At 36.1% G+C, this 27,873-nt stretch overlaps 1 protein-coding gene across 1 annotated transcript in view; it reads left to right on the forward strand.

Annotated features, from left to right (window-relative positions):
• The window catches only part of Coq8 (ubiquinone biosynthesis protein COQ8, mitochondrial), a 76,114-nt gene that overhangs the window by 18,065 nt on the left and 30,176 nt on the right, over nucleotides 1-27,873 (forward strand). The window contains exons 5-7 of the mRNA XM_081771888.1: nucleotides 8,107-8,332; nucleotides 16,912-17,036; nucleotides 22,367-22,589. Of these exons, the coding sequence (XP_081628014.1) occupies nucleotides 8,107-8,332; nucleotides 16,912-17,036; nucleotides 22,367-22,589 (574 nt within the window). The remainder of the gene's footprint in view (nucleotides 1-8,106; nucleotides 8,333-16,911; nucleotides 17,037-22,366; nucleotides 22,590-27,873) is intronic.

The raw sequence follows: 27,873 nt of genomic DNA on the forward strand, positions 1-27,873 counted from the left end.
GGATTCCACGTGAATCAGTAGGTCCACGTCTCACAGCCTTGTTGCTGAACGGGACATTACTCAAAATCAACTCAACTCAACATCATGTCTATGGGTTTTCTCGGATTTCTGTCGCATTCTCATTCTCACTATTTTTTTCTTAAATATTCACTCTCATTAATCATCCAAATCCTGTAGCCTAGAAGGTATAATCATGAGACGTTCAGTTTGACTTCACTTTACCATGCAGTGCAGGGTTAATGGAAATCAGACTCTCATCTTCCTCTGAGAGAGTAGAAGAGTTTGCATATGTAGACTTCTATATAAATGCATCCGTAACACAGTAGAAGAAAGGACTATTACTACTTGTTTTCGCTTTCAAATTGTAGCCCTTGGTACAGTATAAACCGCATTATGTGACTAGAACGCTCCAATATGGTAACATCGTAAGTGTTGGGTAGTGCGTAATTATAAGAGGGAAGCATTTTGTTATTGCAGAAGAAAATGGTGTTCTGGCAGAACAGTGCTCTTTATTTCATAGAGTAAACTAGTTTTGATGGACACCGAGAGAAATATTCACACGTGTTTTGAAATAGCTGCACATACAGTGTGTTTTGCAGCACTTAAAAGTGTGAAACAGACAACACGACGACTTCTTCATTTTTTAATGAAGCTATTAGCGGTCAGTGTAACCGTTGTAACAGTTAAAAAACACAGCATTTTTATTTTTTTAATAGAATGAGTGTATTTTTTATAGATTTAGAAAAAATATAACGCTTTTCATTGTACTTCCACGATTTTATTTTATTAACCTTTTAATAGAGATGTATGGCTCTACCGAAACTGGATATATCACAGAATTTATACAGGTGAAGCATTATAAGTATACAGGGTGTTTCAAAACAATACCAACAACGTTTGGGAGGTAATTCCTGACACCAAGATAAGACAAAAAGTATAGACCAACCTGGGTGCACAAATGCTTCCTTTCGGAGTTATAGGCCGCCGAAAACATGAAAAAATTAACTTTAAAGGTCCATAGGTCCAAAACTATGGAACCTACCGTAGTCGGGTCAAGACTTCAGTCAGGAACTAATATGTGCGCTATCCAAAAATACATGTTTCAGAATCCTATGGTAGTTCCGCAACAATTTTTATAGAGGGAGTTCGGCTACGGACATATAATTTGAAGTACTCACCAACTACGTCTAGAAAAATTGTTGCAAAAGACCACAGGATTCTGAAACGTGTATTTTTGTATAGCACACATACTAGTTCCTAAGTGAAGTCTTGACCCGACTGAGGTAGGTCCCATAGTTTTGGAGCTATGGACCCTTAAAGTTCATTTTTTCATGTTTTCGGCAGCCTATAACTGCAAAAGGAAGCATTTGTGCACCCAGGTTGGTCTACATGGTTTGTCCAAGAAGAAATTAGACTGGCCTCCGCGCAGCGCTCCAGTCGCCATCAGAGCGCTCTCAATGGGTGGTATCGGTGGTGCGGGTCTTACCTAAGCATCGCACCGCGCGGCAGTCGCTTGTGAGAAGTGAGAGAATGAAGGTCGATCATTGCACAAAGTTTGTTTTTTCATTTTGGTCACGTGATAATAAGCTAAAAATGGAGCGGAAGATAGAGCAGCGATACGCCGTCAAATTCTGCGTTCGCTTGGGCAAAACTGCTTCAGAGACTCTTGCCTTGATTTAGCAGGCCTACGGAGACAATGCCATATCGAAAGCCCATGTTTTTCGCTGGTATGAGAATTTCAAAGACGGGCGGGAGACAGTTGAGGACAAAAATCGATCTGGACCCTTCGACGAATTGTTCGGATAAAAACGTGTCAAAGGTGAAAGAACTCTTGGACTTCAACCGTCGGTTGAGTCTGCGATTAATATCGGAAGAACTTAACGTATGCAAGTCACAACATTGTAACCGGTAATTTGAACGTGCAAAATTGGTACAAAATTGGTACTAAAAGTTTGTACAAAATTGGTACTAAAAGTGTTGAGTGGTGAACACAAACAACGATGAGTTAACGTGTGACGTGGAATGGTGGAGGTTGTAGAAGGTAAAGCAGACTTTTTCCTGTTTCCCAAAATCACCTCCCAAACGGTGTCGGTGTTGTTTTGAAACACCCTATATATACAATGTTGTATATTAAACCAATCACAACACACACCATTCGGGATTAGAGCAATATGTATTCGAGGAAAATTATAGGAACTTTATTAAAGATAATAGTTGTTATCAGCAGAACCACGTCCACGTATAAAAGCTTAATAAGAGAAGCACAACAAATAAAGTTGAATGCCAACAACGTATCTAGGAACGATGATTTGAGTCTAATGGTTATTCAGAATATTGTATTATAGTACTATTTAGTGTTATTTTTAAGTATTAATTGTTTCGCGAATTAACATTGAAACGGTGCTCTTGTTAATCATAATGCAATCAATTTTAAAATTATAATCACACTACTGTTGTCCTATAATGTGTATATTATTTCGCTTGAAGATAAGAGCAGTAATTTGGTTGATTTGAATTCATTTTAGCAGAGATTAAATAAACCTAGTTCTTAGTAATAACTGAATTACTGCTTGCGTATGTACCGAGGCGAAAATTTCCACTGAGATCAAACTCGGAACTGTGTGCACAAAGCAAACATGTTAGTTGCTTGGCCACGATGGGGCACTATGAATGTAGTAAATTGCTTTAGAATTATCATCGACGAAAACCAGGAATGTATAACTCTGCAAAAACTATGTTGAGGTATTATAGTGATAAATTGTTCCAGTAAACCATCGTCGTCTTCCTCATTGTAAATTGAAAATCGTTTTATATTCTCAGGATCTTCTGTGTGTTTGTAGATTTTGTCTTGTAGTCCATTATCTCGTCTTACCAATATTGTAGTGAATCAGTTTGTGATTAAAAGTCTCCCAGAAGTTACCTTTAAATACATAGATATTTTGATTTGTTGATGATTGTCTGATAAAGTTTTAACTGAGCTCCTTTCCGATCTAAATAACAAATTTTAACCCAAAATTATCTTTAAAATAGACTCTAACCGTCGAGTGAGTTCTTTTGACCCTTATGTATATCAGGGTGACAATTAATGAACTATATGAAATAAAACGGAAATTAGTGACAAACTACGTAGTACAGAAACTGTATTGCACATGTAAACGGCACTACAAACATTCGGATTTAAGTTACGACATTCGATATGTCTGCCATCTCTGGCGATAATGTGGCGCAGACGAACAGCAAAATTCTGCATGACCTGCTGAAGTGTCGGAACATCGATGCTGTAGATGACCTCCTGAATGGCAGTTTTCAGCTCGGCATTGGTTTTGGGGTTATTGCTGTACATCTTATCCTTAACATAGCCCCACAAAAATGAGTCAAATGGGTTCAGATCCAGGGAATATGGCGACTAAGCGAGTCCCCATCCAATGGCCTCTGGGTACCCCAGAGCCAGAATGCGGTCCCCAAAATACTCCTCCAGGACGTCAAACACTCTCATGGTCCGATGGGGTCGAGCTCGTCTTGCATGAACCACATCTTGTCGAAATCAGAGTCACTTTGGATAATGGGTGTGAAATCATTTTCCAAAACCATCACGTATCGTGCAGTAGTCACCGTGCCGTCAAGAAATATCGCATTGATTATTACATGAGTGGACATTGCACACCACACCGTCACCTATTCAGGGTGGAGAAACTTCTCCACTGCAAAATGCGGATTCTTAGTCCCTCAAATGCGCTGTACTGTGACATTTTCACTTGCAAATGGCCGACAGCATCACGTTGCGTGCGCACGCGGATACGAATTCCCATCATGCCTTGTGTTCAGCCACGCAGTTTGGACGTCATCATGTGAACCGTTCAGTAATTATGATGGTGTTATTTCATATAGTTCATTAATTGTCACCCTGTGTATAGTCCAATCAAATTATTGTTTTGCTGCGGAAAAATCGCCAGAAAGCTGAATTTTTCTGTACACCTTAATAGTGTCGTTATATACAAAATCTAAAGTCCCATCGATTTGACCCCTGAAGGAATAGCATTTTTTGCTGAAAATCTCGTAAACGGTTGGTTATTAGAAAATGTGCAGTCCAGAAAATTTGCTACAAAAATGGTTTAATTACTTGTTTTCGTAAAAGTAATCGTTTCGGAGTTGTTTCTTTATGAAGCATATGTAAGTGTATAAATGTTATATATACTGTATATACAATGTGGATCGGAATGAATATAGTACTAATTAAGTACGAGTTGGATCTGAAGTCAAATGGCATCAGTATTGAGGGTAGAGGGAAACGTTATTACATGGTTACGGTCGTCGTACACCATCTTGATGGCAGCCATATTGAATTCAGTTTGGTTATTTCAGATAGGAACATGATCATGCGATGTATTAAACGACACTTTCTTCATACGAGAAGTAGAATGGTGCTGTTTATTTTACGATAACTGTAACGGTGTGCACTTACGAGCGATTTTAGGATAGGGTTTGGACTCTGCGACGTGTTTCGAAAGGAAGAATTACGTTCCATACATACATACATACATTGTAACAGTATAACAATCACATTCATTGTTAGGGAGAACATCTGCAAACCACAAAGACAGCAAACAAACATAATCACAGGACATCATCCCCATGACCGCCTTTCTCTTCTAACTCTTCCATAAACGTTTAACTCACTGGCCGTACTCCCTACGAAGGCTGTCAGATGATATTTGTTTCTTTACATGACTCAGCAGTTCTTCTTTTCTGCTAGCCAACACCATTAATTTTACACTGATACACAGTAGTTTTCAGATGCCGCCCCATCCCATCAAGATAGAAATTGAAAGAAATTAAATAGGGGGACCGTTGGGCCATGTAACTGTTCCACTCTGACCTATCCATCTACCTGAAAATTGTTTATGAAGCTACCTGACAATATTGCCACCATAATGCGTCTATACTCCATTCTGTTGCCAATACTGAGGAAGTATAACATCTTCATTTAACAAATGTGGCATAACAGTACTTTTCAACATACCTCGATATGTCGCAGCATCCAGGCTCACATCAATGAAAATTGTCCAATGACTATCATTCCATATTGTCACTACACAATATTATCTCACCTGGACCGTGCATCTTCATTTAACTTGTCTAATGTGGATTTGAGCCCAATTCCGAACATTCTGCTGATTTACTTCATATGTAACAAACAGTTTGCTTCATCACTAGAAACTATTTTATGTGGTAACAGTAAATCACGTACCATCTACCCCAGCGCCAACTAAAAACTTCATTCGTCGATCAGAGTCATTCTCAGATGTTTTTGAAGCAGTAGCTTGAAAGGTACTCTCTCTCCCTACCCCCCCCCCCCTCCTCTGCTCAAAATTCTTTATATACTTTTGACTAACATCATGTTCACTTGTTAGACATCGCACACTTTTTGTTGGATTCTTCACCAACATACCTAATAGAGCTGCAGATGTGTTCAGATCAGTTGCACTTCGCTGAGGCAAATCTTCCACATTTTCAGTTGCAAGAAATGTGCACGAGTTTTCTTGCAGCACTGTCACCGGGTCTTGGTTAGAATGTTGCACGCTGAAGTCAGTTGCTACTACTGCTGAAATGCATCCCACAACTAAAAGGATTATATCTATCCTTTCGTCATGAGCTAACATCTTGGCGTTAATCTGCAAAAATCAAAGTGAAAGATAGATTTCATGACACACAGCGCTTCATAACATGTTGCTTAACGCTTACGTACAAGAGCAGGCAACACATGGAAATGGAACACAAAACCTAAAACATGCGTAAATGGTGCGGCGAACTGCTTAGAAGAAAACAACGACCATGTGGAACATATTCTATCATAGCGTTTGTTTATTGTTTTTGTGATTTGCAGATGTTCTCCGTAATGATGAATGTGGTTGTTGTAATGTTACAAGATGGTTATGAAACATAATTTTCCTTTCGGAACACCACCGCTATAGTTATCATTGATTGAAGTGCACCATTCAATTTCTCGTTGAAAGAGGAAGGGTGTCATATCACATGAACAAGTTGCCGTTTGAAAAAACGAAGTTGATTCAATATAGCGGTTGACATTCGTAATAATGTCATAACGTTTCCCCCAATACTGATGCCATTTGACCTCAGATCCAACCCATACGCAATTTGTAAAATATTCAACCCGATCCACACCGTATGTACATTGTATATACCATTTATACTACTTTATACCATACTTACTTCTGCTTCACAACAAAATAAGGTATATCCGAAACGGTTATTTAAAAAAAAATAGTAATAGAACCATTCTTGTAACAAATTTTTTGGATTACAAATTTTCTAATAGGTATTTTTGTCGTGGAACCAATAGCTTTACGAGGTTTTCATGCTAAACTCTTTTTTTTTTTCTTTACATTTGACTAGGTTTTTTTTTTTTTTTTTCAGGGATCAAATCGATGGGGACTTTCGATATATCGTTTAGAACGTCAGTATGAAGACCCGCACAAAAATTCAGCTTTCTTAGGAATTTTTCCGCAGAAACCTTCTTTGACCGGACTGATATACATAGATTAAATAACAATTTCCTTATATCGATTCACAGCAAATTGAATGCCTATGACTTATTTTGTGCTTCAAAAGACAGCTCGCTCTTACTTAATCAGAACCAATGTTTGAAAAATGTTTTATCGTGAGAGCTTTTAGGACTATTTTAGAGCGAGAAGGAATATCGAGAAACTTAAATCAGTTACAGAATTTGAAAAATATATATATATATATATATATATATATATATATATATTCATTGGAAACACTGTTTAAGTAGAAAAATAAAGCTTGGAATCACAATAGCCGTATTTGCCATTCAAAAAATAAGGATAACTGAATATCTCTCTCCCTTTGGTAAAGTATTATATACAGACTTTAAAGATTTGCCAGAAAAGTAGGTTCCAACATTGTGGTTAAATCTCTTAGGAACATTGAAAAGCCACTTCGAGTTACGAAAATTATTTGAAAGATAAATTGGGGAGTTCACGAAGCTATTTCCAGCTGAAATGAGTTATACATTGGCATAGTGAGGAGAAATATTTCCACCAGGATCAAAGGATGTTAAGGGGGACGATCTATCGTCTTCAGGGAGTTAGAGACATTTTCAAGCATAAATAAACTCAGATTTAAGAAAGTTGAAATTCTTCACAAGAGTTGGTCTCTTATTAAAAGATCTATTTTTAAATCTTTCTGTATCAAAATTAAAAATCTAATGTTAAATTGAGAGAAGGGAAATCTAGATAAAAGATTTACATCGGCAGCAGCAGCTTCGCTGAGTACGAAATACAGAATAAATAAAGAAATAAAACTAAAGATTTCAGAGCTCTACGTTTTTAATCTTCCGTCATGTTGGGTTCCAGAATTATTACAAAATAAACATGTAATCAAAACGAGAATCTGGTTTGTTCTACTTGACCAGCATGTACGTAAGTATATTAATCAAAAATCGAATATGTATCTCGACTTGTAGCTCGATCTTTCAGTGATTCAGCTGTTTTATTTGAAATGCAGTTTCCATGTAATTTCGGTTATTAGTATCAAAGAATTTTACTAAGTGTGAAGGACAAACATTATTCTACTACCAGTTTCTTTTCTACGTCATCTATACACAATAGTGATATGTTGGATGTTTTTAGTGATTTATATATCAGTCGTTTCCTTCTTCACCGAATATTCTTTGTACAAGTTCACGTTAGATCACATTGTCATTTTTTTCTTTAGTTCAGGGGATCCAGAATGTAACAGTTTCTCCTGTATATAATGTTGAAGAACGTACCCATTCCATCTGTATGTAGTTTTATATAAGTTGGAAGCAATTCATAGTGTTCAGCAGCTAAGTATTTTGTTTTCAATTTACACTGACTAAGACTACTGTGGTTCGTTGTTGCTGTCTATGACATTATAGAAAGCTTGTAGGTGACTTTTTTAATAATTTGAAGATATATCCAATATCATTTTTGAGCTATGTTAAAGACAACTTGCATAAGAATTATAATAGTATTATTAGCGTTTTAATATCAAGGTGATCGTTGTTTGTTTTAGTAAATTAATTAATTTCGTCTATTGTAGCTTAGTGATACGGCTAAACAAAGAAGAGTCCCAGCATCAAGACTTGGTCGACTAATTTCTTTTGGAAGTTTAGCAGCAGGACTAGGAATAGGAACTGTTGCTGAAGTGACAAGAAGATCATTAGGTCTTACGAATGAAACTTCTCTAAGATCTACTATTGATTCTAGTCCCTTTCTGTCAGAGGCGAATGCTGAGAGAATTGTTAATACGCTTTGTAAAGTTAGAGGTAATTTTATTTATTTATTTATTTATATTGTTATTAAGTCTTTTTAGTAGTAACAATAAGAATTATGTTTACTGGTCAACAGTTAGTTAAGGTCAAAGCTGTTGTGTATTCACCCTCTTTTTTCTTATCTTCACAAAACTTAAAAGCAGTAGTATTGTTCACGTTCACCCACACTAGATCTTAGCGATAGGCATAAGAACTCATAAATATGGATATTCATTTCATGTCAACTGTTTCAACTATGGACCTAGTCCTCGTAATTTCTTCTGTTTTCTGTCCGTTCCTTCAGTTCTTACTCTTCTATTTCATTTCTGTATTCTGTATTATCGTCTCTTTCTAACATTCTTTATCTGTCGTTTTAACTATTTTTTTTTTTAAATCACTTTTGACTTTTGAAAGTTTACCGTCATAATATGTCGTCATTTACCTTTCTTTACAGATTCGTTTCTAGTTCCAGACTGTTGTAATTTACTTTTTAATTGTGAACTAATAAATCTTCGCTTACTTGTCAAAAATGTCGTTTTCATAATACAGGGTGAGGCAAAAAGATGTTAATATTTAATCGGGGTTTACTCATGTGAAATTACAAGGCAGGGATTTGGTTACAGGGTTTCAATTTGGCGCCCATCCCGCTCAATGCACTTATGGAGTCTGTCCATTGTTCATTGTATGGCCCTCTGGGATATTTGGACAGAGATAGCAGCGATGACCTGAGCGATGAGGTGCTTCAGGTCGTCCAAGTTGCTAGGTTTGCTGGTACACACACAATCCTTGTCCATGCTCCACAAGCAAAAATCACATGGCGACAGGTCGGGGGAACGTGGCCATGGGAGAGGACCACCTCTACCAAACCAACGTTTACCGAACGTGTCGTTCAGGTAATCCCGAACAATCTGACTGTGATTAGCAGGGGCGTCGTCTTGCTTAAAATACCTCGCTGGAGAATAGCAAGTGGCGCGCTCCCCTCCATGAACGTGCTGAGCATGGCAAGATAATTATCTCCCCTGACGGTGTTTTCTTCAAAATAGAAAGGCCTAATCACTGTAAATTTACTCACTGCACACCAAACGTTCACCTTGGGAGGAATCCCGCATGTGTTTGCGAACTTCCTGCGGTGCTCGGTCGCCCATATGACGCCATTGTGTTCGTTCACACGACTGCTGATGTGGAATGTTGCTTCATCGGAAAACATGAACAGAATTCCGACTTCCAAGATAATTTGTGCAGCATTCACATGAGCTTGCTTGTCCGCGTTTGAGAGATGCGTACAAACTACAAGTGGCATGGCTATGTTCCTAAATGACGGTGTAAGATCCTAACCACTGACCTTTGAGAAGTGTTAAGCCTCTAGAGAAAGTCTGCGCGAGGACTTGGTTGGGCTGGCTACCATCGCTCCCTGGACGAGGATATTCTCTTCAGTTCGGACAGATCTCTTTCTAGCACTATTTCCCTTACAGTCGTCTTGAACGGACCCCTTCTTTACAAACTTCTCGTAGATCCTACCAATTGTCAGGCGCAAAGTTGCATCCCGTCCGGTCCAGGCCGAGAAACTTTCTTGTATGATGCTTGGGTTCTGAAAAACCTCCATCCAGGCAGCTATTTTCCTTGGTTCCTCAATGGAATATCGATACACCATGGTTTAATCTGCAAAATAAAAAACTAAAAGAACACCCATGGAACATCCTTTTGGTCTCACCCTGTATTTTATCTCATTTTACTTTTCCACGTTTGTGATCCGTATATAGCTGTTAATAGTACAAAGTTAGTTTTATATGGTGCAGTGCGCGACAAAATTTTCGAGACGGGGTTACCAGGATTCGATTCTTGCTGTAAATTTATAGTTTAATTCGTCTTTAGAAAGACACACGCAAATAATAATAGTCTTAAACGGACTTACTATAAACTATATACTAATATATACTTACTTGTCTTATTCCATCTTCCATGTTTCCGCAAAATATATACATCGAATGTGTACATATTAAGCAGAATGGGTGAAAAGTAACCGACTTTAAGACTCAAAATCTGTATTTTTTACATCACAAAAATCTCGGAAATAATCACTTGTAACTTCGCCGAAAACTTGAAATCGTTGTCCCAAATAGAGTGCTGTGATGAATCATGATTGGCATATCGTTTTGGCCTGTGTAGTGTTCTGCGATTGAAATAGACTAGTAAAATAACAAGGCAAAACCAATATTTACTTACATATTTGTAAAGAAATACCTACACTGAGAGAACAAGAACATTGATCACAACAAATAAATAAACTGTTAAAAGATGTACAACGTAACTTCATTCTTCATTAAATTATACTAGTTTTTATTGGTTGGTTGGTTAATTTAAAGGTTGGCGTCCCATTCAGCAGCGAGGCTATTATGAAACATGTACCTACAGCTTAACGTGTGATACAAAACGCATTCACTGCCACTGGGAAGGGATCTCGAGTCTCCTGCATCGTGTGCGACGCTCACCGTGTAGCTAAGTAAGTTTGCTAGCATTTACAGACAGTGAAATATTTATATTTGTGAGAAACTACTTGAATTAAGAACAAGTGAACTACTGTCTAGAAAACCAGGAATAACAGCGATGAGATCAGGTGTGTGGTGACCACACACACACACACACACTCCAGTTAAAATCGCCGGCTGATCAACTTAAGGCCTTCGGGACTTCGTGCCACTGAGATTAATTATTATTAGTATTATTATTACTGCAAGAACAGCAACTACAATCGTTCATTTGAAGTGATAAAAAGAGTTACTGCTTTCTTGTGAACATTCAACCACTTCTACTGTTTCGTCCTACACAACGTAATAAAATGTCATGGCAGTTTTTTGTTTTCACTTACAATACATATTTTTGGATAAAAATAGAAGAGAAATTGTTGATGTTACAAAATAAAGAATGCACGAGAAGATTATAGCATCCCGCGGAATTGTAGATTTAAAACTGGCACACCTTTTATTCTCCTGCTAAAGAGTGCCTGAAAAAAACCTTCCGATTTAGCGGCAAACTGCTGTTGTTGTTGTAATTGTAAATTGTATTTAAATGGACCGTGAGGCTTAAATAGACTGGTGCCAATTTTCAAAAAGATGCGTATTAATCGACCAGGAGGCATTTTTGGTGAAAAGCAGGTAAATAGTTAAAAAAAAAAAATTAAAAAAAAACATAATTAGACCATGCTGAATTCAAATTTTCTGTTTACCAAGCTGAAATTTCACTCTGGAACCTTCTAAACCATAGTTAAAATTTTCAGATAAATGGGTAACACACGTGAAATCAATGTTAATACATATGTATTTGTGTACGTTCTACATCTCCTCCTAAACTACAGGACTAATTTCGATTAAAGGGTCTTTTCTAGTAAGATAGTGAAATCGGCCCTTGATCCACATTGGATCGCTATTGACCCAAAAGATTACCCTTGGCCTAAAACTACCTCAAAAAAATTTTTACCCCCTACCCCCTTCCCTTACCGAATTATCGTATCATACATGCTCAAAATTGAATATTTTGTAATTTGAGTGGGGGTGATCGCAAAATCAGTGGCAGGGGTAATAATAATAATAATAATAATAATAATAATAATAATAATAATTTCAAACTTGTAATTAGGCGTTGAGCGGTATTTGGACATGATTTAACAGCATTTTCAGGGCTCTCGGAGGTGTCTACGCTACTACTTTCAGTACCTTCTACGCAGCAGCAAATAGAGCGTTGGCTTCGGATTCGAATTTCGCGGCCGGCCATTCTAATCCAGGATAATGCCTTTAAATGAGTCCCCTGGTAGAGTCTTTTGCGCTTTCCTGATTCCTTTCTATTCTAATGTGAACAATATACATAAAAAAGTCAAAATAAATGATTACACCGATAAATAAAAATTAAATCGAAGAAGGACAATGAAGTAAATTCGATCTCAGTTTGAAGATTCACTTATTCAAGGAGGATCATTTACAGTGAATCCTATTCCTCAGATATATTTTTTAAAATTATTTTACGATACGCATTATAGAAGATGATACGGCTGATTTAAATTTTAAAAATCAACAAAAATAATTTTAAAAACATAATGATTCTTTTCCTACCTTGAAAGGTAATTTTGTAGAGTAAATAATAATAATAATAATAATAATAATAATAATAATAATAATAATAATAATAAGTGAGTTTTGTTTGACACTGTGAAACTACAGTAGACTTCCAAACTATGCGAATTCAATACTCAAACTTGAAGTAATGCATCCATAACTACTGGTTGCGATAGAGGAACAGCATCAAAGATGGAACATGTTCCTCTGACGCTGAATCCATATCAAGAAACCATTACTCCTTACATCTGATTGTTTTTGCTGTATAGAGATTAATACTGAAGTCATAGGTGCTAATTGCTTATCATTTCCAGTGCATTAAAGAATAAATTCAGAGGTAAAATATATTCTTACGGTAATGAATCCATATCGAAAACTGCTTATTGCATTTTCATTTTACCAATTATGCCATCAATTTTGTAACCGGAGGTAGCAAATTTTCACCTCTTCTTGTTTGAAGAGAGAGACTAAATTTGAGACAGAAGTCATTATTGGGCCGCAGAATCAGCGTCACAAAAATTGCTTTTCAATCTCTCTTACAGCTTCAATATCTCTATGAGAATAAGTATTGAGACCGGAGGTACAAGTAAATTTAACCACTTCCGGTATTTGTAGACTTTTGCAGGTGGTGATGGCCTGTTCTCTTAAAGATGCTGAATCAATTGCATCAAACTCCTCGCAGCATAGCATAATTTGGAAGTCTAATAATACTTGAAGTCCAGAGTGTGCTATGATGTCTCATCCAAAATGGCGACCATGACAAAGCTAATAAAGCAAGTTTTGTTCACTATATTTTTATTAGTTGAACGAACAATTCTGTGTCACATATACAATGATCAAAGTTAATCAGCTTTAAATAAGTAGCATTTTCTTTCACTGAAATAGTATGTGCAACAATAGCACTTGTCTCATTTTCTCCAGGAAAATATCATACTGTTTAGAATGTAGGTTCAGATTGCCTCTACTTTTGTCCTTTTGTCACGGTGAATGTCTCTGTCTTCAAAATATCTTCTTCTGTTAGTAAAATATCCGACTAGTAGTTGTGCTTACGCTCTCAACACAGCTGCAGATATCAGAAATTTAAGTAATTACTCATTTTCCTGTCCTTATTGTACTTAAAATATTTAGTCAGATACCCATGTCATTGACAGCTCCCTTTCTATGGAAACTTGCGAAAACTATCCGCTTTCCATTGTTCGTATTAAAATTCGCAGTCATCTGAGTGCTGTGGGTCGTAAGTATCTGGACATTTCTTCAAGAATATCTGACCAAGAAAATCTCATCTTACGACAATGTAATCATTCGAAATCAGGACTTCGGTCGAGGATTTCGGAACAGGATGTTTATAAGAATCGTTGACATGAGTGTGAAAAGTCAATTTTTAACATGAATGTATTGTGTATTGTTCCTTGCGTCAGAATATGTATTTATAATACATGTTAACAAAGAACGTTTAGTGCTGTTTGTAGTACAATGTATATTACTTATTACTTATTATACGGTATAAATTCTTGATATTAAAACGGATGATATTTGGATATGGAAAGCGTCAAAGCGCCATTGAAACAAAGCGTCTTGGCAGAAGGTTTCTCCTTGTCAATGGAGTGGACTAATTTGAGAGACACCTAAATTAATGTCCATTACTTAGATACATTAGTATATCAGTCACAGATTATGTGCTTACTAAGTAATGCAACAATAACGTCCTTTAAGTATATGCCAGAAAGAACCTCTAGGGTTCTTAGGTACTATGGGTACTTTGTTATTTAATGTGTTTTTAAGTACTAAATAAGGAAAATTAATTTCTTCTTGCTAATGTATTTTCGTAAAGAGCAAAATGTAAAAGAAATTAGATCCAGGAAACCTGTATTAGTGAAAATCGGTGTTTAATTGGTATTCTAACAGTTACGAGTGTATCCTTGATTGAAGACTGTTGAGGAAAGGTTTTTGAGGGAAGATGTGGTGGAACCCATAGGATTCCCCGAACGATCAAGGCCTAGGGAACATTTAGTTTGATGTGGGAGCTCTTGAAATGAAGATATTGCATGCTGTTAGCAGTTTGATGTATACGTCATCTCATTCTCAAGTTTGTCCTTCAGATCAAGAACGATGACTGGGTAGTTGGAGAAGGACCAATTGAATTTGGACTTCATTGCCCCATCCCAAATAGGAGGAGGAGGGGCTTTATAGTTTTTGTTGTTTAAGGACTGTAGGAATAGTTCTAGTAGTGATTGACCGCGAGTTCGTATGAGGAAAATGTCTTGAATCGAAGCCAAATGAAAGATTGAAAAAGTGGAGAGAGAGAGAAAAAAAAAAAATATATGCACATAAACCTAAAATAGGAACGCACCCTTCCTAATATTTTCACAAAAGGAGGCAGATTGTGAGTCACTCAATTAAGAAAAGAATATTGTGAGTCACTCAATTAAGAAAAGAATACTTTAAGGTGGTAATAAGTTCCACTATCTCGAAATGGAACTGATTCCTCGAATTCCAATCCAATAATGTATTTCCACGTGAAATAAATTCAGCGTAATATGTGTTAAATTAGACAGGATTAAATTTAAAATTCATGAAATGATTATATATTAGTTCACTCCAGTATGAAGGTAGCTTCACTTTTGTCACGAAAGATCCATACACTATCGACTAACATTTATTCTGGACCTCAAATGTATAAGTCCAGGGTTTTTCACCGAGAGTTGCCTCCATAGAATCTAGGCAGTGTATTTTCGCATCATTCAGCACTTTTCTGCGCGTGTATGTCAAAAATGGTTGGAGAAACAAGCCAAGTTTCCAAAAATCCATACCTAATGCTTGTAGTGTAGTCCTATTTATAAAGTAAAAACGTCTGTCTGTGAGTAATGCTAATATGCAAATTTCAAAACATTTTAGAGTTACAGGTTGCGTAACAGTAGGTGAAAATGTTTATCTTTATTATTTGATATAAATGCAAGTCACACTAATTCCTAACAGTTCACAATCACGCCAATAGTTGTCACTAGCTGCGCTTTATTTCTACCTGACGCCAGAGATATAGCGAGTGTGCTGGTAATTCGCAGACGATCCGAAGGCTTGAGATGAACAGCTAGTTTAAAATAGTATGAAATCATCGAGTGTAAGTAACTACCCTATTGCAGCCCCAGGTTTGTAATGCACTGTTGAAATGTAAAGAGACGAGAATACAGTCATGTGGCACTAGTTATCTCGCAGAAGATGGGACATCACTATAATGTATACGCATGAGTTATATAAAAATACTATGAAATTCAGAGTGAAAAATATTCAACTGGATCGAGAATTGAGAGTGAGTTCCCATATGCTCCTAATCTACTTCCTAACCAAGCATGCATTCCCTATCGACCTCGATATTTGTCAGCCATTCAGAGCACACTGAGTGTATCGCAACTACAACTCCTGTTATGCGAGGACAGCCCAGTGTCTATATTAAATGTTAAAAAGTTTTCATATTATATGTACACACTTTTCTTTTATAATAAAATTAATTACCTTTTAGTGCTTCTAATTTTGTTCATTTTCCGATCAATTTCTATTTCACCAGTGTCCGAAATCTTCATCAGGGCTCATGTTTTAGAAGAAAATTGGAGTTGTCCTTTTAATATCACATATTTTGGTTCTCTTCTTGTCTTCGGGTTTTATGTTGAATATATATACAAATAACTGATGCGTTGTCGTCTTGTGTCTTGAACTATCAAATACCAGTAAAATTCACCATATTCGTGTGCTTGTTGTCAAGTCCCAATTCCGTCTATGTACTTTTAGCGTATGAAAAACATCATGTTTTAAATCATGTAATTAATTTTTATTTTATGTTCAATAGTTTATAATGTAAGCTGGTTGTTTCTCCAGAGTTCTCTATCTAGGTTAATTTGAGTTCCCTAGTTCGAATAAAATACGAACCTTCCTAAATGAATCCTTCAGTATGCAAAGAGACCCTTTGTAGGATAGTTATCTTATGTATATTGTGACTATATTATTGAATATCAGTGACAGTTGAATTAGTTTTTATACAGTAAATAAAGGAAATGGCCTATTTTTTCTCACATCATATTCTGCTATCGTATTTTAGTAATTCGACTGTCATAGGTGTTCAGTGATACAGATTGGGTTGTCAACCTATGTCAGTAACTGTGGTACAGTCCATGTGATCCAAATAGTTGGCCACTGATCTCAAAGAGTGAATGTGTTTGATTGATCAGTAAGTGAAGTGGGGGCCGTAGTGATTAACGCACCGGCATGATAAACTGGAGGCCTGGATTCGATTCTTGGTTCAGTCAAATATTTTTCACTCTGAATTTCATAAATTTCGCATTTTTGAAGGGTATAATGTGAGGAAACCAGTTCTTTCCTTCATTTACCATATCGTACTGTGAAATTCGGACTCAAGAGAAAAATATTTTTGCAAATTTTTGTAGTTAAGCAGTGACGGCAATAAACGAAGTATAATGGAGGATTGTAATGTTTCAGGTGCTGCTTTGAAAATCGGTCAGATCCTAAGTATCCAGGACAACAATCTTATTACTCCACAACTTCAAAAAGCATTTGAGCGTGTCCGCCAGTCTGCTGATTTTATGCCTACCTGGCAGGTTGAGGTAATTATAGAAACGTACTTTAAAATGTAATTGTTTTTTGGTGGTGGAAAAATACTCGCATTCGCATTGTGTAATTATCTGCCTACGTGAAGCTCTAGAATTACGAATCGCACATGAAATAGTAGTAGTTATAGGAGCATAAAGCTATGTATAATATTATCTAATTAAAGATTAAAAATTATATCAGTTTTATGCGATTTAACAACAACACTAACTAAAATGTAACTTCTACACAATGCAGACTACAGTGGAACAAGATACTAAGAGTTGGAAGGTAGATGGTAGTTGGAACTTGTACGTTACAAGAGCTTAGGATGTTGCAGAGTGAAGATAATTCACGTATTATACTGATCACGTATTAATATTCAGTATATTAACGTAATATACTGAAGTTCATAGTCCAAGCTCTAGTGTGAGCGAACAGCATCAGTCTCTGAACATGGATGGAAACTACGAGGAACAACCAAAGAGTTCCCAGAAGTGTGTTGTAGCTCTTTATTACGATAATATAAGTAGACATTTACTTAATCGCCTTCAAGGTAGGTATCTCCGGAACACACAAATTTGTTCCACCACTCGTCCCGTTACTAGAAACACTGACGATCGTCTTTTTTTTTTTTTTTTTTTTTCCTTGGTATCTTCCGAAGTACAGCCGTCGGATTGGTTTTGATATTTCCTACGGTGGCGAAACAGGCACCTTTGAGGCCCATTTTTCTTAAAGCATTGCCACTGTAAACTGTTTCTATGGCTATGAAAGTCTCTGAAGCAGATCTCCCCCAATTTGCACATGAACTTGATGTTTGCGCGTTGCCTAAACTGAGACATTGCGTCAACTAATCACCATTCTCTTTACTTATCAGATTGCAACACAAATGCCAAAACTACACTCCGGGAACTTTTTGACTTCCCATTGTATATTTGCATTTGTTTAAATAAAACTTTTTCCCACTGGTTCCAGGAATGGGATATAGGAGGTAGTAAGACTTCCAAAACATGATACAACAGTGCTTTGGAGCCTGCAGTTTTTGGAAGATGAGGACTGAAGGAGTAATCCATGTATGCTGTGTTGTAAATGTTTGTGAAAAAATAAATAAATAAAATAAAAAAATAGCGTATTGGTCCGGAGAGTATAATATTTTTAATATAAAAACTATTTTATTCAAAGCATACTTGCATTAAAGTCACAACCTCTCCCTTGACACTTAAAAGAACGAAATTTATTTCATGCCACACAGGGCTACCATCCGCATCAATCTCCTGCGACCGTGCCATGCCGTTCGGTAACTCGTGAACGACATATATATATATATATTGTAAATAGGTCATGTTATAGTTTGACAGTTTGACACCTAAAATTTGCTGCTAATGTATTTTCACTGAAGACTGAGATTTAAATCTGAAAACAAGTTTTAATAATAAATTTTCCAATATTCCCTCCCCTCCTCACGAAAAAGTGTTAATATTTTATGCTGGATATTTTTATTTTTCCAGTACAATCATCTAAAAAAAACTTAGGATCCTGTTATATTTGAGATCGTACTGTATGCTCATCAGTAAAGAACGTGTACTTACTCTATCAGTTGGCAGTGCATAAACTTTTCCACTAGTGCTTTGAAAATAGACGAGCGAAATCATGTTAATTGAGTGTTCGTCCTGTTGTTATAAGGATCAGATCCTACGTACTCACTTTCGAACTGTCAGAATCAGATATTAGTAGGATAAATTTTATGTTTAGATGTAAAAATAGCTTCAATGTATGGTGTTTTGGCAGAAGGTTTTCTCCTTGACAATGGAGTTAACTATTTTGAAAAGCACCTAGAATAATGTTCATTACTTAAGTAGAATAGTATATCAATTTTATATTGTGTGCTTTACTAAATAATGCAACAATAACGTTCTTTAAAAATATTGCCTGAAATAATATAATGTTATCATTTAAACGAATTTCTCCTGTCTCTAGATGTTGTGTATAAATCTGAGAAAGGAGTAACATTCAATATTCGTTTGTTGTCCTCTATTCATTATGTTGTATAGGAATCTTTTTAATCTCTCATTGTCGAGTATGATTTAAAAGTTTTTATCAGGTAAGATTTACAAATTTCTTCTTTAGATAAGTTGAAGAGAAAGGTTCTTCTATTCGTGATCATACTAATAAAATAGAAAACTAAAGTATCACCTTCCTCTCAACCTTGTGGCTCGAGTACTTTATTTTCGGTACACTTGTTCGCAAACTCAAGCTTTAAGTCCTATTGGGAATAAACGTCTCTGAATCAAATTCGAGCTGTGTTTCATGTTCTATCCTTCACAACCCCTTGTTCCCTGAGGGCGTGAAAGAAGGATGGGGAGAAAACGTGCTTTTTTTCAGACTTCTTGCTCCATTTAAAGGGTAACATTCATAAGTCCTAAAAAAATATAGGCACTAGTCCTAAATTGTAGGACTTGTGCCGCAAAATGATCTTTAGGTCTTGTGCCATTTAGGAGTAGTGCCGCGAAATGATTTTTAGGTCTTGTGCCGTTAAGGAGTAGTGCCGCGAAATGATTTTTAGGTCTTGTGCCTTTTTCATTCACCTGCTTTAGTTTCGAAATTCGCCACCACCACAAGAAACTGGGACGATGTAGTAACTAGTTGCCAATAATGTTAGGAACGTAGCTAATGCCAACGGTAACAGCTATATTTGTACTATTAAAATTATTATTATCTGTTCTGCAGTTATACATCAATCACATTATATAACCTATTTCATTCTAAGAATTAATTATATAATTGGTTAAGAAATTCGTTTCTTTCAAATGGAAATACGAGAATCCCATAACAGATTTCTAAAAAAAGAATTTAATAAAAATGTTTAAACAACATATTTTACCAGACTTTTCTGAAAGCAAACAAGCATTCAGAATTGCAATATATATACTCTGTGGAGTGTATTTTATTAGGAGTAAAACAAAAGCCCACTAACTTTCCAAAGGTAGGACATAATCCCAAAAGTCCACTAGATACTTCACAAGTGAACATTAAATACCGACTATATACATTAAGAACGCAGACAGTTACTATATTTCGCAGTGTGTTTTGATAGAGTTGATACGTATAAGCAAAAAAATCAACAAATAACGCTAAATTACTAATGTAATACGCAACACAATACGTTTGAAGAAATCAATACATAGTCATTTAGGGATGTAACCTGCAAACTTTTCCAGGGAAGCAGGCTTTTTCATATTAAAAGTAAACCAAAAGTATATTCCCAAATTACGAAAGCTTCAATAAGACAATAAATATATACATATTACCTACGTACATAAATACATTATTATTATTATTATTATTATTATTATTATTATTATTATTATTATTATTATTATTATTATTATTATTATTATTATTATTATTATATTTTCAGTTTGTTACCTTTTTGAAACCTGGGTCTTGACAGTGCATGAATTTAAAAGTACAGCTTGTGGGAAATGTACGAATAAGAAATCGTAAAGTGTACATGACAGTCCATTTGTTTGACTGTCTTCATCTTCTGTACTCTTATATAAAAGAGTTAAGATAAGTGACTTTCAGGACATACTACTACAAGTAGAGTCGTTAATTTTTTAAAAATCATTTTCTTACGAAAGCAGAATATAAGAAAGAATTTTTGGAAATATGTATTGTAAAAAGAGCGGGATAAGATTTTTTTTTTTTTAAAAAAAAGAGTAGCGTATCTCTCAAATCTCTGAAGCTAGTAAAATGAAACTTGATATATTTATAAGCTTTCAAATGTAAAACAAACAAACCAACCTGAAAATTCAACACATAAAAGGGAAAGAACAAAGGGTGCACTTTCTTTAATGTTCGAATTCCCCATTACTTATTCAGAAAATATTTATAAAATAAAGAAGGATTTGCTTAAGCTGGATGCGTGAAACTCGGTATTTCAACTTTTAACTAAAAGTAATAAAATATGTTTTAGCGTCTTGAAAATTACAAATTTTAAGAGGGAAGGAGGTTCAATTTCTATAATATTAAAATTTCCCACTGCTTATGAGATTTGAGCAGAAAACTTTACCTTTAGGTCTGGGTTCGTCCAGTTAAACAAATGAGAGTACAAAGTGGATGATTAATTTGGTTCTTTTAATTATTTCAACGTGTTAACGTAGTTTAATTTTTTTAAAAAGTGTTTCTTTCACATTCTATTACAAACATTATTAATTTACTGTAATTATTAAACAGACTAACCCTCACTTGGGCGGGCAAGAGTTTGTTTTGGGTGTTAAGCCATCATTTGTCGTCCGTGACATAACCTTCGATTTTAACTTCAAGTACAATCAAGGCATATTTGAATTATTATTATTATTATTATTATTAATAATAATAATAATAATAATAGTTAATTCCAACAGTAACAGCTACACTAGTAATACTAAAACTTGTTAATAATGGTAAAGAGTAGTTAATTATGAGTATGACAACTATTTGCTACGGAAAGAGTTGAATATGATAAATATATGTGTAAAAATAATTTACTTCAAATCAAACAAAGAAAGCAAAATTTATGACGTATATAACTAAAACTCATTATGTTACTAATACAAGATCAATGGTGTGGAAATAGAAAAAGACAGAAACAGACATTATGAAAGATCTGGGAATCACATTTGATAGGTAGTTACTATTTTGTCACCACACGAATGCTATCATGCAAACAGCAAGAAAGAACAATAGGCTTTACTTATTTTTTTTTTATTTTTTTTTTAATTTTATTTATTTATTTATTTTTTTAAATTTCAGAACGATAGAATATGTATTTATACAAATTACTTGTAAGAACTAAGCTAGAATCTCGTTCTGTAATATGAAATAGTATATCTAAAACTTTGACTAACAGATTGACAGTATGCTTGGCACGGACGCGATGGTAGCGCGACAAGAGATTTTTTAGGTACAGTGCCGTTTAGGACTTGTGCCGCGAAATGATTTATAGGATTTTTGCCGTTTAGGACTTGTGCCGCGAAATGATTTTTAGGTCTTATGCCGTTTAGGACTTGTGCCGCGAAACGATTTTTAGGTCTAGTGCCGTGTCCCCCATTTAAATAGTAATTCTTTTATAAGAGAATTCTTTCTTATATTCTTTTATAAGTCCGCGTACGATATGAATAAAGAAAAAAGTGTTAATCTGTTTTCGTCCGGTATTCTAGTTAATTTGATAACTTAGTCGATCAATGAAAGCTTTTTCTAGGGAAAAAAAAAAAAACTCCAAGGGAAATGTGAGTTCAATCATTGTTAGATTGTTGACTGAGACCACACAAAATGATAATTTATTTTCCGTGGTTTTTACTTTCAGAAAGTTTTGACGAAGGAGCTTGGCTCGAACTGGAGAACAAAGTTAGCATACTTCGAGCCCAAACCGTTTGCTGCTGCATCCATAGGACAGGTTCACTTAGCAAAATTACACACTGGTGAAGAAGTGGCCATGAAAATTCAGTATCCTGGGGTAGCACAGAGTATTGAAAGTGATATAGATAACCTTGTGAGTGTTTTGAAGGTTTGGAAGATTTTTCCTGAAGGTAGATTACTTCCTCATAGTTTATATGTTATAAATATTGTGTGTATTTGCTTCACTTTACATGAAAACTTGATGGACGATCGTAAAGAAAACGGCACCTATTCGTTGTAAATGTAAAATGGACTGTATCATTTTGTTGCATTTACGAAAGTCTTTGCGTGGTATTTTCATATTTTAACTAAAGATACAGAAACTAGAGGGGAAATAATGGACATGGGCAAATTGTGAATCGAATAGTGAGGAATGCCTTAGACTATTGAATGAGCGTCTGGCGGCTTTGTACAGAAATCAGTGGTAATTCTACAGAAAATTTTAACATGTTAGAACCACCGTTTTCCAGAAATACAAATGCCGGCCAAAAAGTATTGCGTGCTTTCAAATAAAACAGTATTTAGAGATACTGAGGAAAGTTTTTACACATCTAGACCATGTTACTCGATGTACTACCTTCATTTCTTTAACGCATTATTCCCATATTTTTCCCCAGGCCTGAAATGCACCCTGAAAAAATTCGGTACCTACCTTGGAAGTAAAGCCAACTTTTCATTGTTGTTTCGAGTTCAGGAACTGAGCTGAAGTACCTTCTTCGTGGGTGACATTTAAGTCTTCCAAATTTAACCAAATCGGAATAGGTTAGGGCTGGAGTGTACGGTGAATGAGGTATGATTGTTCGCCCGAGTTCAGCATTGTGGTCTTTCGGTCTGTGTGATGCTTCGCATTATCATGGGTATTGTAGCCTTTTTGTAATTAAATTTCTTTTCCACTGCCTTATTCAGTCAGTTTGTCTGATGTCTTTAGAAGTAAAATAAAATGTATGTAAGGAAAAGTCAAACTCATTTGGTGGATACTTTCTATAATCAAATGCATTTATTTTAAGTATGTTCTCTTTGGAACATTTGTAAGGGCTTCTATCGTAACATACACCGAGATACTCCTGTTATTTCGAATCCCTTTGTCTCACCTCCCTAATTTTGGGCCCGTTAACACTGACTGAGATCTTTCACGTTTGGGATGGTCATTGATTATTATTTCGCCATATTTCAATACTACTGAAGTCAATACAGTCACCCTTATACACATCCTTTAGCTTTCTGTGAAGTACCACAACGATGCCTTCGCCACTTTTCATAAGGAATTCGATCACTTTCTGCAGCTTAAAATTGACGTCTTGTCGGCTGGTCACTACTACCCAACTACTCCAAATAAATGTTAATGTTTATGGCTAAAGACCACAGGCAAGCGTACTTATTGTCGAATTATCAGAATAAGATTTTAGTAGAATATATTTCATGTTTATATGTGAAAATGGCTTCAGTGTATGGTGTTTTGGCAGAAGGTTTTCTCCTTGTCAATGGAGTTGACTATTTTGAAAAGCACCTAGAATAATGTTCGTTACTTAAATAGAATAGTATATCAGTTTTAAATTGTGTGCTGTACTGAGTAATGCAACAATAGTGATTCTTTCAAAAATATATTACGTAAATAACTTTAGTGCCTTTTAGATATACTGATCCTTATATACGTTGCTTAATGTGTATTCAAATTTAAAGTAAAATATTTTCAGTCGTCAGGTATGGTGTGTTTTCTCAAAGTGCAAAATCAATTATGTTCATGAATTAACTACGATGAAACATGAAATGAATAGAATCTGTACTTGCGGGGGGGGGGGGGGGAGCATGGTGGCTGAGTGGTAAGATCGCTCACCTCTGGTGAAAGGGATTCCTGATTCGATCACAGACCCGTGGGTTTTCTTTTGAGTTCTTCCGTTCCTTCCCGCATGTTCATTCCACCAATTAATTCATAATCATTCACTTTCATCAATCATCCGTCCTTTTAGGCGTTAGTACATTAAGCAAACGTGGAGCATTAAAAAAAATGGTTTATGGAAACCTCAGAGGAACAGTTTGGTTGGTTATTCAACTTACAAAATTAATAAAGGTTGATGAAAAACTAGGTTTTGAGGTCATCCATATATTTTAAATAAATTTTCTTTATTCAAAAAGTAAGTGTGTTCATCATTTTGTTCTGTTTTTACTAACCAAGTTCACAGTCTGATTATTTTAACTTAAGCTCTTAAAATTCAATGTACTGTGCAACCCACGTAATAATGAATTTCAAGGAACCAACACAATGAGTTCTTTATATCCGAACTTCGTTATAAACGAAAGTCATGTATTTTTCCGAATTGTATAGAAAAAAACAAAGGATTAGATAACAAGCAGATACGTTTTAAAAAAGAGTATACAGCATGATAGCATTACATCTGAAGATAATTTTATTAATAGAGTTGTTATCTAGCCTATCGTACATGTTGCTGTTCTTTCTACCTGTTCAAGTACGCTTGAAGAAGTCTGTACTCTTCTTCTGAACCGTGTCTGCTGCCGCTGTTCGTAGCACCGCCGCTTCCATTTCATCAAGTGCCCGAAATGCATTGCCCAGCACCCTGTTGATGTGTTCAAAAAGATAGTGTTGCAAGTTTACCAAACTTTGGATCGCTTCTTTAGAACTTACGGGTTGTTTTACATTTTCCACTTCTCTCTCATCATCGGAATCTGCTTCATCTTCGTAGCCTCCCTCATGCTTTCCACAATTGAATTATCAACATCGGAATTCTCAGTTACAATCGCGTCATCTGCAGCGACGTATTCGACAAACGTGATTCCATGTGTCGCTGCTTCCTGAAATTCACTCCAGGTTTCAGAATCAGCAAAAACAGAAACAGAAAATTAATAATAAGGGACGCTCCTTGGGAAAGTCCGCGTCCTGGACAGTGAGTAATGCATCAACCAACCTTCTACATGACTCTCCTCCATGCTGTTAGTAAACTAAAGCATCTGTCAGTTGTGTGTGTGTGTACCGTGGCTTCTATCTTTAGCGAAAGATATTTACACGCATGTCTGTTATTGTCGTGTAAGATAGAAAATAAGAAGTGTAAACAAGAAGTTGAGTTGAGTTGATTTTAGTTTAGCGTCCCTTTCAGCAGCGAGGCTACATGAGACGTGGACCTACTGATTAACGTGGAATCCGAACCACATGAGGTAAACAAGAAAATAGGAAACCGCGAGAGAAGTTTTTTGTTTTGATAGGACAGAAAACCTGGAAACTAGGAAAAAAAAAAAAAAAACCTTGTCGGTCATGCTGCGTGCATAAGTATTTACATGGCAAAACCACAATTGAAGGGTGGCAAAAATCCATGTAAAATTGTCTGTAATAACAAATTATTAACTTATATGTTATATTTAAAATCTATCTGACTATGTTGTATAGAAATCTTTATGTTGTCTGTAATGGGAAGATGTATTGTTAGTGGGGATCTGTGTTATTTTTTTTTCTTAACATGCAATTATTCCGTCTCGTTATCCTTTGTCTGTGATGTGTCATCATCTGTCTACAGGTTGCAGCATCTTCAATTCACCTCTTCTACCCCTGCTACTTCTGCTTTATTGTTCCGTGGAACTGGCGTAGGTTTTGCATTCGGCTGCTTGTCCCTGTATTTTATTTTGTCTGCATATGTTGGTTGAGTTACATGTATTAATCCGTTGGTAGCTGTTGTTTGTGCGAAGACTTTCTTTATCGGTTTCTGTATAGTTTCCAACATCTTGTTTCGTTCTTCTTGTTGACTGGTTGGTGTGAGAATGGTTGTGACCCATGTAATAATGCGGTTTGTAGCTATCTCTATTGCAGAAGTGATTTGTTGTTCTATCCCGGCAGGAGCTCATGTGGTTCGGATTCCACGTTAATCAGTAGGTCCACGTCTCATATAGCCTCGCTGCTGAACGGGACGTTAAACTCAAAATCCACTCCACCCATTTGTTGTTCTAGGTCAGATGTATGGCCTTCTGAAACATTAAATTTTGTGTAGTTTTCAGCTGCTTCGGTGGTGGTGTGATCCTGGGAAGGGCCAGATCGTCTGCTTGGATTAGCTTCTTCTTCTGTTGTGATGTTAGTGTATCTCTGTAGATGGGTGCTTCGTGGTTTTTTGGGGGCAGGTACTGTTTCCCGTTGTGTCCTTTCTGCTTGCAAATGGTACAAAAGCCATTATCCACTGGTTTGTTGCAATCCTCTTTATGCGCGTTACCACAGCGGAAGCAGACTCGCTGACTAGAGCATTGGAACTTCAGATACCCGTATTGGTAACAATTCCGGCAGGGTATCGATCTTGAAGGCTGTCGGGAATTCTCTTCGCTTTATATCGCCTGTCTCCAGTTTCCAGTCCTTGTGTTGTGAGCCTATTGATGTTATCAATGTGCTTGGAAAAAGCCTTAACAGTGGTGCCAGGCCGTTGTTGTGTTCATACGGATGAGGTTGGTAAAGCAGATTTCCTGTTTTTATAATGCTTTTTTAAGTGAATTGATGCTAGTTGTGGTCTCAACTCCCCGAATAACATATGTATACGTTGATGTCTTTTTCTCCTGCTTTTGTGGGACATGCTGCATTCTTTCTTCTTGTGTTCTGGTCTTCTTACTTGAGCTTCTCGCTTCTTCGGGGAACTGTTTTTTTCCTCTTCTATGCTGCATCAGCTTGAAGTCATTTTCTTGACTATCTGTTATTGGTTTTTCACCTGTATGAGGGAAGTTTTTCACCTGTGTATAATTTTTGAGCCTGAAAAGAGTCGACAATTTTAGGTTTCTCCTGTGTGAGCTGTTTGTTGTGTTTTGACTTGATGCTTTGTTCTCGCTCAGTAGCTACCTTTTCTGGTTGAGTCGCTTCTGTTGGTTTTGAAAGCTGTCCTAGTATGATGGCTTGTGGGCCAAAGTCACTATTTTTGAAAATTTTCAGGAAGATCTCCCTTGTGGCTTCTGATTTGAAATAAACGCGATGCTTCCCTCCACTCATGCTGAGCAACATGAAATCTTCTGCATCGATTTTCTGTTTGATGGTGACTTCGAAGTTTATATTTTGACTGGCTTTGAAGATGCTCACGGGTGGATACATCAAGTAGTCATCATTGATTGTCTTCTCTGGAGATTTCATTTATATTCGTAATATCCAGTAATTCGCTATTTCCGAGTTCATTACAAGTGGGTTGCACTGTAACTGCTTAGTGCTAGTATTGTTCTATTACTCATTACACACAAACTTTTACACTAGTAGTTGTGGAACAAACAAAACTACAAACTGAAGAAAGAAGATGATTAAAAAAAGAAACTAATTAAGTATAGTAGATTGTGACACGTTGTCTCATATTTGGTTTCTGGTGCTTCGTTCATGCGGATGAAGGAAGGAAAATTTTTAATCCTTATATGGCAATACCAGTGGTGTTTGACCGAAATCGAATGGTTGAC

Source organism: Thermobia domestica, chromosome 9 (assembly GCF_964235325.1).
Source record: "Thermobia domestica chromosome 9, izTheDome1.hap1.1, whole genome shotgun sequence".
NCBI lineage: Eukaryota > Metazoa > Arthropoda > Insecta > Zygentoma > Lepismatidae > Thermobia > Thermobia domestica.